Source organism: Kogia breviceps, chromosome 9 (genome assembly GCF_026419965.1).
Source record: "Kogia breviceps isolate mKogBre1 chromosome 9, mKogBre1 haplotype 1, whole genome shotgun sequence".
NCBI lineage: Eukaryota > Metazoa > Chordata > Mammalia > Artiodactyla > Physeteridae > Kogia > Kogia breviceps.
The window spans coordinates 37,570,086-37,587,326 of NC_081318.1; the positions used below are offsets into that span (position 1 = coordinate 37,570,086).

The window sequence follows — 17,241 nt, forward strand, 5'->3', positions numbered from 1 at the left end:
TAAATATTTATAATTTTTATATCTTCTTCTTGGATTGATCCCTTGGTCATTATGTAGTGTTCTTCTTTGTCTCTTGTAATAGTCTTTATTTTAAAGTCTATTTTTTCTCATATGAGACCTGCTACTCCAGCTTTCTTTTGATTTCCATTTTCATGGAATATCTTTTTTCATCCCCTTACTTTCAGCTTGTATGTGTCCCTAGGTCTGTAGTGGGTCTCTTGCAGACAGCATATGTACGGGTCTTGTTTTTGTATCCATTCAGCCAGTCTTTGTCTTTTGGTTGGAGCATTTAATCCATGTACATTTAGGGTAGTTATCAATATGTATGTTCCTATTACCATTTTCTTAATTGTTTGGAGTTTGTTGTTGTAAGTCTTTTCCTTCTCTTGTGTTGCCTGCCTAGAGAAGTTCCTTAGCTTTTGTTGTAAAGCTTGTTTGGCGGTGCTGAATTCTTTTAGCTTTTGCTTATCTGTAAAGGTTTTAATTTCTCCTTAGAGTCTGAATGAGATCCTTACTGGGTAGAGTAACCTTGGTTGTAGGTTTTTTCCTTTCACCACTTTAAATATGTCCTGCCACTCCCTTCAGGCTTGCAGACTTTCTCTGTAAGATCAGTTGTTAACCTTATAGGGATTCTCTTGTATGTTAATTGTTGCTTTTCCCTTGCTGCTTTTAATATTTTTTCTTTGTATTTAATTTTTGATAGTTTGATTAATATGTGTCGTGGGTTGTTTCTCCTTAGATTTATCCTATATGGGACTGTCTGCGCTTCCTGGACTTGATTGAATATTTCCTTACCCATATTAGGGAAGTTTTCAAGTATAATCTCTTCAAGTATTTTCTCAGTCCCTTTTTTTTTTTTTCCTCTATTTCTTCTGGTACCCCTATAATTCAGATGTTGGTGCCTTTAATGTTGTACCATAGGTCTCTGAGATTGTCCTCAATTCTTTGTTTGTTTTTTTGTTGTTGTTGTTGTTGTTGTTTTTGTAGTACGTGGGTCTCTCACTGTTGTGGCCTTTCCCGTTGCGGAGCACAAGCTCTGGACATGCAGGCTCAGTGGCCATGGCTCACGGGCCTAGCCCCTCCACGGCATGTGGGATCTTCCCAGACCAGGGCATGAACCCATGTCCCCTGAATTGGCAGGTGGACTCTCAACCACTGTGCCTCCAGGGAAGCCCTGTCCTCAATTCTTTTCATTCTTTTTTGTTTATTCTGCTCTGCAGTAGTTATTTCCACTATTTTATCTTCCAGGTCACTTATCTGTTCTTCTGCCTCTGTTATTCTGCTATTGATTCCTTCTAGAGAATTTTAATTTTATTTATTGTCATCATTGTTTGTTTGCCCTTCAGTTCTTCTAGGTCCTTGTTAAACATTTCTTGTATTTTCTCTATTCGCTTTCCAAGAATTTATATCATCTTTACTATCATTACTCTAAATTCTTTGTCAGGTAGACTGCCTGTTTCCTCTTCATTTGTTTGGTCTGGTAGGTTTTTACCTTACTTCTTCATCTGCTGTGTATTTCTCTGTCTTCTCATTTTGTTTATCGTACTGCGTTTGGGGTCTTCATTTCACAGTCTGCAGGTTCGTAGTTCCCGCTGTTTTTAGTGTCTGCTCCCAGTGGTTAAGGTTGGTTCAGTGGGTTGTGTAGGCTTCTTGGTGGAGGGGAGTGTTGCCTCTGTTCAGGTGGATAAGGCTGGGTCTTGTGTTTCTGGTGGGCAGGACCACATCCGGTGGTGTGTTTGGGGGTGTCTATCAACTTATTATGATTTTAGGCAGCCTCTCTACTAATGGGTGGTTTTGTGTTCCTGTCTTGCTGGTTGTTTGGCATAGGGTATCCAGCACTGTAGCTTGGTGGTCGTTGACTGGAGCTGCGTCTTAGTGTTGAGACAGAGATCTCTCGGAGAGCTCTTGCCGATTGATATAATGTGGGCCCAAGAGGTCTCTGGTGCTCTGGCCTGACACCCATCCAGAGCACCAAGACCCTATCAGCCACACAGCTCAGAAGAAAAGGGAGGGAGGGAGGGAAATAAATAAAAATAAATAAATAAGTAAATAAAATAAAGTTATTAAATAGAAAAAAATTATTATAAATGAAAAAGGTAATTTTAAAAAGGAGAAAGAATGAAGAGAGCAGCGAAACCAAAAAACAAATCCTCTAATGATAACAAGTGCTAAAAACTATACTAAAAAAAAAACAAGAACAAAAAACGGACAGTCAGAACCCTAGGACAAATGGCAAAAGCAATGCTATAGAGACAAATCACAGAAAGAAGCATACACATACACACTCACAAAAAGAGAAAAAGGAAAAAATATATATATATATATAAAATTTTAAAAGGACGAGAGCAGCCAAATCAGTAAACAAATCTACCAGTGACAATAAGCCCTAAATACTAAACTAAGATAAACATAAAACCAGAAACAAATTAGATGCAGAAAGCAAACTCCAAGTCTACAGTTGCTCCCAAAGTCCACTGCCTCAATTTTGGGATAATTCATTGTCTATTCAGGTATTCCAGAGATGCAGGGTACATCAAGTTGACTGTGGAGATTTAATCCGCTGCTCCTGAGGCTGCTGGGAGAGATTTCCCTTTCTCTTCTTTGTTTGCACAGCTCCTGGGGTTCAGCTTTGGATTTGGCCCCGCCTCTGTGTGTAGGTCGCCTGAGTGTGTCTTTTGGGAGGTCTGAGGTCTTCTGCCAGCGTTCAAGAGGTGTTCTGTAGGAGTTGTTCCACATGTAGTTGTAGTTTTGATGTATTTGTGGGGAGGAAGGTGATCTCCATGTCTTACTCCTTCGCCATCTTTAAGGCACCCCTAGCTCAGTCTACTTGAAAGCAGTGGCCTCTAAAATCTCAGCAATGGCAGCAAGAGAAGAATCCTCTGAGCTCTCCTCTCTGAAAAGTAGGACACCGTGCCATGTGTCGGTGCAGCATATGAGGAAATCCATGGGTGACATCAAAGTGTCCTTTGTGACTCAGGAGGCTGTCTGTGAAACCAAACAGCCATCATGCACAGCACCATCCTCTTCACAAAATTCCTGCATCCAGGCTTCAAATGCAGAGCTCCATCAGAAGGATCCTGAGTGCCCCCAAAATCCTGCCTGGCTTCAGCCCCAGTGACCTCTCTGAACCTATTCCCTGTCTTCAGAACAGAGTCAGGGTTAGCAGTCAGTTTTGCTGGGAGAATAAGCACATGTAAAATGCCTGGCTCCGAGCCCTTACTGAAACCAAGCAGGACCCAGAGGGACTCCTGGACACAAAAGTATTTTTATATTTCTTAAAGGTTTTATTAGTGGGCACATGTCATTTAAAAACATTAAAATCGGGGTGGGATAGGGAGGGCGGGAGGGAGGGTGACGCAAGAGGGAAGAGATATGGGAACATATGTATATGTATAACTGATTCACTTGTTGTAAAGGAGAAACTAACACACTATTGTAAAACAGTTATACTCAAATAAAGATGTTAAAAAAAATTTTTTTAAATAAAGTAAAAAAACCAATCAAAAATAAATAAAAAATAAAAACATTAAAATCTTCATTTTGAAAAAGTAGAAATGAGAAGAGACAGAAAGTTAGACCTAGCATTGTTTTATACCATTTAATTATGGAGATTGATCTAACTAAAGGTCATTCTTCTGTCATAAAATCTTAACACTATTGTTAATGGTAAGGTTTTGAAGAAACATTAATTGCCTCAGATCTTTATAAACCATATTCCATGTCATTCATTGACAGGTACTGTCTATGAAATCTAAGGTTGATGAAAGACAGAAAAAAATGCTTTTAAATAAAGTATCCTTAACTCTTTCTTGTAGATATGACACAGAGAATAACTGTGGCTCATAGAAGACTATTTAGATTTAAAATCTACTTGCTCCTTGTGTAAGGTATTAGTTTGAAAGACTCAATCCTGTGATGAGCTAAGAAAAATGCTGCTGTGTTGAAGACTGTTTAATAACTTAATTTGGGCCTAAAATTTGTGAAAGAGATAGTTTCCCTCTGTGACAATGGCTGGACTCCTCTTATGAGTGTGTTTTAAGGAAATGGTTCTCACAGAGTTAACAGTCAGTAGTGTGGCAGGGACCTGGACTCATCCTTTATGGCAGGAGCCAAAGAATTCTAAGGGCAAAGCTCCCTTTCAAGGTCGTTTTCACCTTTACATGATTGATAATAAGTTTGGAGGGGTGTTCAATGGAGATAAACTCTGAAATCTACAAAAATCTGAATGCTACAGCTTTAGGAAGGTAAGTGAAAGAACTTGATTAGTCAGCATTAAAGATTTTGTGCTTCCAGAGTCCCTTTTCAGCTCTCAGAACATCAGTAATATCTCCAAGTGATTGATGGCTAAACCCAAAACCTGTCTTTGGAATTGCTAACTTGCTCGTAACAGTATTTAATCTTACTAAGTTCTGTTATTTTGTTGCATTCCAGTAGGATTGCTGTCTTCCTTAACTTTGTAGGGATATTTTTGGCTACCCGCCGCCAGCTACCTGCTGGAAAGCAAGTAAAGAAAAGAGATTGAAATTTCCAGCAAGTAAAGAAAAGAGATTGAAATAATGAGCTTAAGATAATTCATTTTCCGAAAGTCAAGTCTCTTAAGGAGAATAATGTGAGAATCCAAAGAAGGAGGATAGAAAGTTAATAGCTGTGCACTCAAGTCTCCATTCTGACTTATTCTGGTGAAGGATTTTTAGTTCTTAGAAATACATTCTAAAATACCGTCAGGGGCTTCCCTGGTGGTGCAGTAGTTAAGAATCTGCCTACCAATGCAGGGGACACAGGTTCGAGCCCTGGTCCGGGAAGATCCCACATGCCACAAAGCAACTAAGCCTGTATGCCACAACTACTGAGCCTGCGCTCTAGAGCCTGTGCTCCACAGCTAGAGAAGCCACTGCAATGAGAAGCCCGTGCACCACAACCAAGAGTAGCCCCCACTTGCTGCAAGGAGAGAAAGCCCTTGCGCAGCAACGAAGACCCAATGCGGCCAAAAGTAAATTAATTAATTAATTAATTAAAAATAAAATGCCATCCGGTCTAGGATGTATGCATAAACTAATAATAATAATACAATTTACCTTTAAGGAAATTGAAGTTTTGCAAATTCATTACTGTTGATTAACACCACTATGGCTCAAGTGACCCAACTCAGCCAGGCTGGGGTTTTGCTTGGTAGAGAATCTGATCCCTTAGAGTGGGATCTATTGCTTCTGAGCAAGAGAAGGGCCAGATAAGAAGTCAGCTAAATAGAGGATGATCATGTTTCCTGGTTGGAAAGGGATTAATTTAATGTATGACCTAGATTGTAAGAGTCTTTTATGAGTTTGTTTATTTCACTTTTGCTCCCTAAAAGTTTATTCGTTAACCCTTTGTGGCTCATATTTTTTCCCTGCAACTTTTCAGTTTCTTATGCTATATCCCATTTCCCCACCTAGTCCATGGAAGTCCAGCAGAGCCCCTCTGCACTCGTTACCATGTTTGAGGAAGATTTCTCAGATTGAGTTGCTCTCCAGTTACCCTTTCCTAGAGTATGTTTATATTTATAAGTAAAATGAAAAAAATGAGAGGAATCTGAAAAATTCAGATGGACTGATAGGTTTGTCACCCATCTTGCCGTCCAGAGAACTCTGCATGCTGCTGCAACTATTCTGAAAGAGACGCCCCTGTAACCATGATCAGTAGATCTTAGACAAACCCAAAACACATCTGTCCACCGTGGTCTTGGACACAGGAGAATCAGTCATGTAACCCTTGTTTTATTACACACTGTGAGAGAAATTAAATAGTAAACACCTGCAAAATTAAATTAAAATGTAGATAACCTGGTAAGTTTAGCATGAAAGCATGCCAAACTGAACACAGAAGCTGAACAGGAAAAAAAAAAAAAAAAAAAAAAAGGCTAAGATGGGGGAATTCCCTGGTGGTCCAGTGGTTAGGACTCTGCACTTCCACTGCAGGGGGTATAGGTTCGATCCCTGGCCAGGGAACTGAGATCCCACATGCCTCACAGCAAGGCCAAAAAAAAAAAAAAAAGTCTAAGATAATTTCATAAGTGGACTTGGTCTTAACCCTGAAGGCTATTAGTGTGACGTGCAGGAAGCCCTTTCATTCTGCCTGAACTGAACCCTTGGCTCTCCTGCCGAGAGAGCTTCCTGTGTCGCCTCTAGAGTAGAGAAGGCTCATCTTCTGAAGCCTTCTGTCTAGTGTCTGGATGTCTCTAAATGCCCCAGTGCCTTTAAAGATACTGGTTTTCCACCCCCTTGTAAAGAGCTCCCCTGCCCTCCATAAGGCTCATTCCATACAGTGCTGCGACTTTCTACCTGTCCTAGTTACTGCGTTCTACCTGTATAGATATTCCTGGCCAGCAAGGAAGAGGGGAGGATGGGGTGGTGGGTGGCTGTTTCCTTTCCCACAGTCAGCCTAGCCCCTCGTTCAAAGTTGTCTCCTCCTTTTGGTTGACGTGTCCAGTGCCCTCTCCTCTTATTTCTTGGTCACTTCAACACCAGTGACCTTCATTTGTGTTCTGCTTCACTGTGGTCTCTCTCTTGTCCTTTCTTCATCCTCAGCCAGCAGGACCTCCCATGTGTGCTAAATAAATACTGGATGCATGCATGCCTGGGTGCATGGATGGATGCATGCATGGATGAATGAGATCACCCAGAACCACTTTTAATGAAAACTCGTAAATTCTTGATATCCTGACCACAACCTTTCAACCTACCAATTTTCTATTAATACTATACCTATTTTTCAGTCTTATTCTCTTCCAATAAACCCCACCTGACTTCACTTTCTTCTTTTTATTATTCAGACTATCCCTTGATCTTTAGTTCTGCTGTACCTGCATGGGAAGTAAAAACCAGCCCTAGATCAGTCTGTCAACATCGCCCCCTCCTCTACTCCTCCTTAGGTGGTTAAACATTAATTAGTGGAGGGAATTATACAGTTCCTATAGGTTAGCATCAGCCTGTTGGGTATAGAAGCAGGACCATCCACACTGCAGGCCAGCTCATCAGCTCCCCCACAAGAGCTATCGACAAGATTGTACCATTCTGCGTACCTCACCACTTCCCGTGTCCTTAACAGAGAAAACAGAAGCCGTCAGACAGGAACTTCCTTAACTTCCTGTGTTCTCTCCTCTGCCATCTGCAAACTGATCTGCATCCTTCCCTTCCTTCCTGCTTCCTGTCTCAGGGGATGGGGCAAGACTCCTTCCCTCCAAGGCTGATTCTTCCACCTGCTTCCCTCCCTCCTGAGTCCCCTGGGACCTGCTCCTCTCAATGTCCGCTTTTGCTCCTGCAGCTATGTTTCCTCTCTTCTGGCAGTAGTCTCAGATTTTTTAACACGCTCAAGCCTTTTTCTTTAAAGACAAACAAAATTGTAATGGCTACCACACTGCCTCTTCCCTTCCCATCTCAGCCACCTGCAGGAAAGGCCAGTCTTCACTCACTGTCTCTGCTTCCTGCCACTCTCTTCCATTTGTTCCTCAGGCTATTTCTGTCCCCGCAGCTAAAATGAAGTTTCTCCTTTGCGGCCACTAACACCGACGCTGGGGCCAACGCTACTGGACCCTTTCGAAATATTTCCTTAGTTGACTTCCCTGTAGCCTGACACACTATTGATTACCCTTCCTGAACATCCCATATTCCATGGTCTCTCTGACAGTGTTCACCTTAGTTTCATCCTTCGTCTCCTTTGAGTACTTTTCTCTCTTATCTGCATCTTTTTAAAAAAATTTTACTGAAGTATAATTGATTTACAATGTTGTATTAATTTCTGCTATACAGCATAGTGACTCAGCTATACAGCATAGTGACTCAGCTATACACACAGATATTCTTTTTCATGTTCTTTTCTATTATGGTTTATCCCAGGATATTGAATATAGTTCCCTGTGCTATACAGTAGGACCTTGTTGTGTGTCCATCCTATGTATATGTTAGTTTATATCTTATCTGCATCTTAAATGTTGGTGCTATCGTGGATTTAATCCTTGGACACCATCTCATGCACTTCCGTGGGTTAACCTGCCGCATCTCTGCTGCTGACAGCCAGCTCTGGGCTTGTAGCCCAGAACTTTTACCAGCGTACTGAACATCTTCAGTTCAGTTCACCAGAGATGCCTCAAGCTCAGCTTGTCCAAAACTGAGTTCTTTATGCCATCTCCATCCTCTCCTGCAGTGAACAGAACCCTGCAGTTTTTCTTGACTTCTCACACTCACCCCCATATCTAAATGCTTGGTTTCATGACCAGTCATTGCCACCTCCTTGGTAGTAATTTAATCTAGGGAATTTAAACCAGGTGTCAGAATCACCTTGAGTTTTTCTTCTTTAAGATGTTTACGGTAATCCCAAGGCTTTTTTGCTACTGAAAAGAATCACGGCGTTTAGCCACACTAAACTACATATAGCTGTCTGACTACACCTGTACTTTTAAAAACAGTTGTTTTTAAAGTTATTTTAGAGTCACAGAAGAGTTGCAAAAATAGTACAGAAAATTCCCATATACCCTTCACCCAACTTCTCCTTATGTTAACATCTTACATAACCATAGCACATTTATTGAAACTAAATTAACCTTGGTATAGTACTGTTAACCCAAAACTTATTTAGATTTCACAAGTTCTTCCAGTAATGTCATTTTTCTAGTCTAGGATCTAATCCAGGATCCCACAGTGCATTTAGTTGCTGTATCTCCATAGTCTTATATATGTACTTTTTTCCCCCAGTGTCTTTCTATGTATCGTTTATTCCACATAACCTGCCTTTCTCTCCCTTGCCAGCCTTACTCTTTGTGACTGAAGTCAGATAGCCTCTTTCCCATAAGGTTTCCTTTCCCTTCCCTGGCAGAGCTGGAATCCAGGGATCTTTATCACAGCTTTGTAATCAGTATTAACAGATGAATGCAGAGGTCAGGCATGTAATGCCCTCACAGACAGGGACTGTGTTTATTTCCTTGTTACCTTCTTTATACCGAATTAAAGGACTGTCAAATAGTAGGACTTTAATAAATGTTTAATAATGACATTCAGGATGACTAATCATATTGAAAGAATCCCCAGAAGAAGGTATTTTGCTGCCACAACTGGTTCGATTAACTGGCAGTATATCGTTTCAACTAGATTGTCTAAATTACTATAGTTTTTCATTTAATTCTCTACTTCCTGCAAATTACAGGCCCCTTAATTTGATTAACATACTATGAATCTCTGTACCAGTGTATTTCTGAAGAAATTTTTAATCTATTTCTCTCAATCACGTAGCTTGCCTTATTGCAGATACCATGTTTCTGGAAGTGTCTATGACTGACCATTGCATCTCTTTCTTGTGCCTAGGACAGTGGTCAAAAAGTAGCCTGGGGTGTGATGCAACATTCAATGCTGTACCAACTGATTTTAATTCTGGACAAAGAAATAGACTGTGACCATGCTATATAATCTCACAGAAGACAGAGGCTACTCCTGCTGCCACATAGCCTGCATTTTAACTCTTCTGTAAGAATCTGAGGGAACACATCCCTCCTGTCAGATCTGATTCCTCTAGTAACGCAAAGGGCTGGCTTTCTTCTCCCTCTTCTCTAATTTGTAATAAATTAACTTCATTTTTAAATGACTTGCACAGATCCCAGCCTATCAAAGCAAACACAGAGAATTGTCCTTTCTTGTGAAATGACATTGTTTTGTTCCCACAATCCAGTAGCAGCCTCAAGAGGCTGTGGTCATGTCGCCTTGTCTGTCCTGGAAAGAATGGCTCAGTTAATCGTTCCCTCATCTCTCTGTCATCATACATCTACCATAACGCCAGGAAGACTTTAGCTGTGTCTGTGTCTGTCGCAGGAGGACAGGGAGGACAGTCCTGATTCTCATATCCATGTTGCCTTGTTCCATGCCTGCACTGGATTTGATGAAAAAGAAAAAATCGTCCCCATGCCAAAACCAAATCAGTTGTGTTCCAAGTGTTCCCTGGAATGCAAGTGATCCACATTTAACCCCCCATGTAGTTTAGGGGTGTGACTGGATTCCACTGCGGTGACCAAACCATCTGTCAACCCCATGCAGTGTAATTTTGTGCAAAACTGCAGTTTCTTGGTGTCGAGCCTACCTTGCTCAGATTCGCAGGCCTTCAGACACCCAGCCATAACTCCTTTGTCCTGTTGTTCCAATTAAAGCACAAGCAGTGCCATGCTGTCCTTTAGCAGCTTCATTTCCGTGACTTCATTAACTCTTCGCCCTTCACCTGGAAGGAGATTGCTCGTCCCTGTTTGTTTTCTCCCATCCTTGCTGCGGTTCAGACTCCTACTCACACAGTGCAGACCCTTCTCGCACCAGGCGGAAGAATGCTCGAGGAATTCACTGCTGACTCTTGCTCACCTCCTGGCTTCTGCTGGTGAGCTGTGTGTTTCCTCTTAAGAGTTTGCACAACCTTTTTGGCTTAAACCCTTGCCGACCACTAGCCCTGCCTTCCAGGCCTATCTGCTGGAACCCATTTCTATTCTTCACTGATCTTCAACCTCATTTCTCTGCCATAAATTCTCTCTCATCTAGTGACTGAACGAATGATCTCTGTCTCATCTGTTGTGTTCCCAGTCTCCCATGTCATGCCTCCTCTGCTCCTACCTGCCCCTCTTCCCCACTGCATCCAGATCACATGATCCCTCTTGCTCCCTCAGTGGTTTCAGAACGTCAGCTGGCCATTTCACTGTAGGACTCATAGCCATTTCACTGTAGGACTCATAGCCATTTCATGTATGAAACTATTTCAGATCCGCAGACCACTCTAAGCTCTCTCCCAGGGTGTCTTCCACAAACATATTTTTGTTTTGAAAAATGAACTTTTGGGGGGGGTCTTTCTTAGGCATACCCACCATTCAGTATGTTATCTATAAATTGATACATTTTAAATTTGTTGTAGCAAAACTCAAAACCTGGTTAAAACAAGAGTCATTGGAAGAGTCAATGGAAGAGTCATTGTAGTCATAACTACTGTGTCGTAGTGTAGTAGTTGTAAGCACAAACTTTGGTTCAGATCCTGGCTCTGATAGTTACTAATACTGTGATATTGAGCAAATCACATAAGCTCCCCAGGTTACAGTGTCCTGCCTCACAGGATTATTATCAGAATAAGGAAATACACACAGAGTGCTTAACCTAAATGGTGGTTGCTTGGATTGCCTTTAAAAGCTCCAGTGTTGTGTGATGTGTTATGGGTGCATGCTGAAAACCTGAGGACAAGGAAAGATAGGCCATGAGATTTTCTCTGCAGGCCACTTAAGTTCTTTGGAAATAGATTAAAACTCTAACCCCATACCTAGCATATGGCCTTGACTCCTACTGGACAAAAGAACCAGCTCTGAACTCCTGGTAAATATGGTAAAGGGTTCACAGAGACCAAAGGGTAATTATGTACTTTTCTTTACTGAGTTTAGGGGTAGAATTCCTACCCACCCCCCACCCCCCACTTGCTCCCCACACCAACAGCAACACACACAGCACACACATATGCACACCAGTATTGTTGGTGCCAGGTCTTCAGATAACTTTTGTGTCCAGAGTAATGTTTGTATTAGTTACTGTATTTTGCATTGAGTGAGGGTGATAGAGTTGAGCTGTAAGAAACTTTCAAGGTGTCACATCTTGGAATCAGAGAGACTCTGAGGCTGAGGTCCTGGTCCCGCAGGCTGGGAGAGAAGTGCAGTAAACTAGAAAAGGTGACACTGACCTGGCCACAGTGACTGGCCCCTGTGAAGGCAGCCAAGGCCTCTATTCACGGTGCCCGCTATGGACACGACACAGCAGTGACTGGTCCCTGACTGCCAGTTGAACTACATGAGCTCAGCAAGCAGGAATTCTAAGAGGCTTCCAGAAGTGCTCAAGAGCAAGGAGCTAGTTAGCTGGGGGCGAGGGGGTTAAGAGATCTATCTATAGGGGCAGGATTTCTGTGAACAGATGGAGCATACCAGAACAGGGCATACTCCAGCTTCTGGGGAGGAGGCCTAGAAATAGCTAGACAGTGTCTAGACTGGGTTTGCATGAGGCTTCAGTCCCAATAGGAGGTATGGTTCGACAAATGGAGCATAAGTCAGGCTGGGGATGGCAGACCAGAGCATGTTTCTGACCCCATAGACCAGATCCAGGTGGGAAATAGGTCCAGTATGGGTTGCTGTGACTCAAGTTATAGCTTGCTGTGCTCCAAGCCCTAATACCAAGAACACGATTGAGGAGAGGGGACGGGGACCCCAAGTTCCAGAACATTACTTTGCCTAAGCACTTTTTCTCAGGAAAGCATCTGAAGTGTTCGCTTTATAATTATTCTTTATATATGCATTCTTCTGTCTAAATGAAATATCTTGCAGTAATAAAAGAAAGCATTTGGAGTCATAACATGAGAAGAGAGTTATGGAGGCTGTTTATTGTGTTTATTGGTCCTCCCGTTACTGGACAGGTGTGCTGGAAAGAACGTCTTGTAATATTCTGATTCTGTTTCTCTCAACTTGTTAGAGAGGTCTTTCTTAAAGATTTATTATTAAAAATTTTTTGTAAATCACACAAAGTAGTCTAGAAAACCAGAGGGATTCTGTGCTTAATTTCCTACCTGTTCCCAAGACACTAGCCTTGAAAATATTTAAAGAAATAAGGTTCCTAAGTTTATACTCAAAATAAGCTAAGCTATACCATCTCTGTATCTGTTACAATATTTTTTCTCAGAATTTTAATATAAAATCACCTCCATTACAAAAGCAGTATATAGATAAATAAAATAAAAACACCAGACTGTCATTACCCAAACAATGTTAACTGTTCATCCCTTAGTGTATATCTTTCTGAATGTTTTTCTGTATGGACTTCATTTACCCAAGTGATACATATTTTTAATAGACTTTTTAAAAGAGCAGTTTTAGTGTACAGTAAAGTTGAGAGTCAAGTACAGAGATTTCCCTTCCACCCATTGCCTCCACACATACAGAGCCCCCCCCATTAGCAACATCACTCACCAGAATGGTACATTTTTTACCAAGGGTGAACCTACATTGACACATCATGGTCACCCAAAGCCCATAGTTTACCGTAGGGTTCACTCTTGGTTTTGTATATTCTGTGGGTTTGGACAAATGTATAGTGACATGTATCCATCATGATAATATCATACTGCCTTAGTAAAATCTGTGCTCTCTGCCTGTTCATCCTTTCTCCCACTCCCAATCCCTGGCAACCACTGATCGTTTTTACTGTCTCCATAGTTTTGCCCTTTCTAGAATGTCACATAGTTGGAATCATACAATATGTAGCCTTTTGAGATTGGCTTCTTTCACTTAGTGATATGCATCAAGGTTCCTCCATGTCTTTTCATGGCTTCGTAGCTCACTTCTTTTTAGCACTGAATGGTATTCCATTTTCTGGATGTACCACAGTTTTTAATCTGTTCATGTACTGAAGGATATCTAGATTGCTTCATTATATATATATATATCTTTTAATTTCCTTTTTTCAGTTAATGACTTTTCCAATCATTAATTTTTTTAATCTCATCTAGAACTTAGTCAATGTATAAATTAAAAAAAAAAAATTCTTTTCAGCAAGTTTGTCCAAATCCAGGACCATTACATTGTATCTGGCTATCTATCGCTTAAGTGTTGTTTAATCTAGAACAATCCTTTTTTTCACAAAACTTGACTTGAAGAGACAAAGCCAAGCATCCTACAGAAAGTGCTGCCTTCTGGCTTTGTCTGGTTACTTCCCCCTAACATTCAGCATGTCGCTCTGTCCCTCGTGTTTCCTGTGAAGTAGAAGTTGAACCTGTAGGTGTAACAGATTCAGATTCCACAGCTTTGTAAGAACACATTGCAGATGATGATGTGTTTCTTTGCGTTGCCCTGCGTTAGAGGGCTGACAACCCAGTCCCCCCACGGGCAGTTACATCTGTCGTCTGGCCAGTAGGAGGTAACCTGTGTGGCATCATATGAATGTTCATTTCCTCATCAACAGTTTTCCTGCTGGTTTTAGCACTTAGCGACAATCATTGACTAAAATAAGAATTACACTAGGAATATGTAACTGTATTTTTTAAGACCTGTAATTCCTTTGACATTTGTTGGCTGGCATTTTCTGTAGAGACTTCTCAACATAGTGGAGCTATTAGATTATCCTGAAATACAGAGTCCTTTAATTGCCAGTTTTCAAAGTAAGGAGTTGTTTAATATCCGCCTCAGACGAGATGTGGGAAGAACGTAAGCACCTTTTTTAAATACTATGGTCACTGCAGTATGATTTCTTGAGCACTTCCAATGTATCAGGCTCTATGATAAAGGCCTTATGTAATCTAATTCTTACGATGGCACAATGAGGTTTTAGAGAGAGAAAACGGAAATCACAAGAGGTTAAACAACTTGATATACAGTTACTTGTGTGGGAAGTAACAGAGATAGGATTCAAACCCAAATGGGTCTGAGTCCAAAATCCATGCGTAATTCCTCTTAGACATTTTTGTTGCATTTTACTTAAAAGCCAAATTCTATTTGTAATAATATTTGGAATATTTCCCAGTTCATCAATACTAGAGATGGATATCATGCTTAATAATTCTCATGAGGTCTCTTCTCTCCCCTTCCCCATTTCAAAAAATATTTTTTACAGTGTGAAGAAAACACAAATCTTCAGGATACTACCCGCTACCTCAAACTTCCTTTTTCCAAGGGCATTCTCCTTGGGAATAATAATCAAGCCATGAAGGCCACGAAGGAGTCTTTTTGGATAACATCTTTCCTCTGTTCCACAAAACTCACACAAAACGGTAATGTATAATACTGGTTTATTTGAAAGCCCTTGTATTTAAGTATTCATGTGAATTTTGATAGGATATTCAATCAACATCGATGTTATGTATAATAACTTTGCACTAGAAAAAATGTTGATCTTTCTGTTTGTGATTTCCAATAATATGAAAACAATTGTGACCCAATGATCTCTTAAATGCATGTAGTTTAAGGACTATGGAATTATCCCAGTATTGGAAACCAAGTACACAACTCTTCAAAATAAACCGTCAAACCCAGCTGCTTTTAAAAAAAAAAGACAAAGATTACCACCACCGTAATCTCTCTTGCTTTATAGCTCCATAGACAGTGCTAATTGCAGACTTTAGAGTGAAGGCTGTTTTTTGTTTAATTAGATGGATATTGCTTTTCTATTCTAGCATTACTTTTTATGTCAGTGATTGTTTAGCAAGTTATGATTAATAAAGCAAGCTCTTCTCCTTGGCAAACTGTCGCGAAAACATTGTCTATAACGGAGGAAGCAAATTAAACGTTTTTGAGTTCTTCATGGTTGCCATGTAAGCCTTCTGGAAAGCATCCTGAATGCCATATTAATAAAATCAGATTCATTATGTTGAAGAGAATCATTTCATAATAAGACACAGCTCTTCCTTGACTTAGGATTGGGTTACATCCCGATAAACCCATGGTTAACTTGAATAAGGTAAGTAGAATATGCATTTATTACACCTAACCTACAAAACATTATAGCTTAGCCTAGCCTACATTAAACATGCCCAGCACACTTACATTAGCTTACAAGTGGGCAAAATTATCGAACACAAAGCCTATTGTATAATAGTGTTGGATATCTCATGTAATTTATTGGATACTGTACTGAACGTGAAAAACAGAATGGTTGTATAGGTACAGATTGGTTGTAACTGGTGTTGGTTGTTTACCTTCGAGATCACATGGCTGTCTGGGAGCTGGGGCTCAATGCCCAGCATCGCAAGAGGGTATTGTACCTGTGTTAGCATGTGGCTAACCCAGGAAAAGAGCAAAACTCAAAATTCGAAGTATGGTTTCTAAATGATTTCATATCACTTTCACACCCATGTAAAGTCAAAAAATCTTAAGTCAAACCATCCTAAGTCAGGGCCCTGTATTGTGAGTCAAAAGATGCTCCTGTGCTTAAACCTTTGTAAGTGTTATTAGTTCTTTCTTCTCTGTCACATAGTAAGAAATATATTTCTTTTCTTAGAACATGGAATGAGAGAAGAAGCAAATTATGGCATTGTTATAATGACCACTTTTAAGATACCACTCAATTTGTCATGTATTGCTACTTAGTATTTATATAGAAGTTGGCAAATGGCAAATGATTCTTTCACATTTATCTTGGGTTTTGTTTCTCCCCTTCCAAAAGTATTTTTGGGACATATTTTTAAAAAATCAACTACATAATTCATTTTTAGTAAATCTGATTGAAAGTAGCTATTGCCAAATTATGTCATTATACCAGACTTTATCAGTATTCAGTGGTTAATGATTTTACTTAAATAAAACCTTCATTGACAGAACTCTATAATGACTATAAAGCATTTACCTCAGGCATTTTTTGTGAGAACAGTCTAACCCCATGGAGGTTATGAAGATAATAAAATCAACATGTTACTGACTCCCTTTGGTGGAATTTTTATTCATCTCATGTGGATTAGTTGTGTCTGTTATAGAGTCTAAGTTCACATTTAACTGATTGTCTCCATTAGACTATTTTCAGCTTGTATTAGTTATCTGTTGCTGCTGTAGTAATTACTGTAAACTTATTGGCTTAAAGCAACAACAATTTATTATCTTACAATTTTGGAGGTCAAAAGTCTGCAGTCAGTTTCATGGGGCCTAAATCAAGGTGTTGGCAGGGCCACATTCCCTCTGAAATCTCTTGGAGAGGATCCTTTTACTTACCTTTTCTAGCTTCTAGGAACCACCTGCATTCCTTGGCTCCTGGCCCCTTTCTCCATCTTCAAAGCCAGCAGCATAGCATCTTCAAATCTCTCTGACTCTAACCATCTTCCATCTTAGGAACCCCTGTGATTAGAGTGGGCCCATCAAATCATCCAGGATAATACCCCTATTTAAAAGATCTTTAACTTACTCACACCTGTAAAATCTCTTCTACCATGTAATATAAACATATTCACAGGTTCCAGGGATTAGAATACGGACATCTTTGGGGACTATTATTCTGCCAATGACACAAATCTAACAATAGATTATCTGCCATCAAAATATTCAGCCCTGCATCCTTCATTTTTTTCTAGTTCTAGGGTTTAGGATATTAGAATTGTGAACATAAGACAGAGGGAACAAAATCCTGATAATTAGAAGCTGCTACTTTGTAAAAGCAAAGAACATTTTCAGGTAAATAAACTATTCATGAAACCATTATATTAGACATCTCTCTAGATGGAAGGCAATGCTTGACTCATTGT

General features: G+C 40.2%; 1 protein-coding gene and 1 non-coding gene across 5 annotated transcripts in view; both read left to right on the top strand.

Moving 5' to 3' along the window:
* DOCK4 (dedicator of cytokinesis 4) overlaps positions 1-17,241 on the top strand; it is a 484,849-nt gene that overhangs the window by 323,068 nt on the left and 144,540 nt on the right. For all 4 annotated transcript variants that reach the window (XM_067042314.1, XM_059074580.2, XM_067042316.1 and 1 more), the window contains exon 17: positions 14,628-14,784. In XM_067042314.1, the coding sequence (XP_066898415.1) occupies positions 14,628-14,784 (157 nt within the window). The remainder of the gene's footprint in view (positions 1-14,627; positions 14,785-17,241) is intronic.
* Positions 5,912-5,984, top strand: TRNAG-UCC (transfer RNA glycine (anticodon UCC)). The gene has a single exon. It is a non-coding gene; the product is annotated as a tRNA-Gly (tRNA).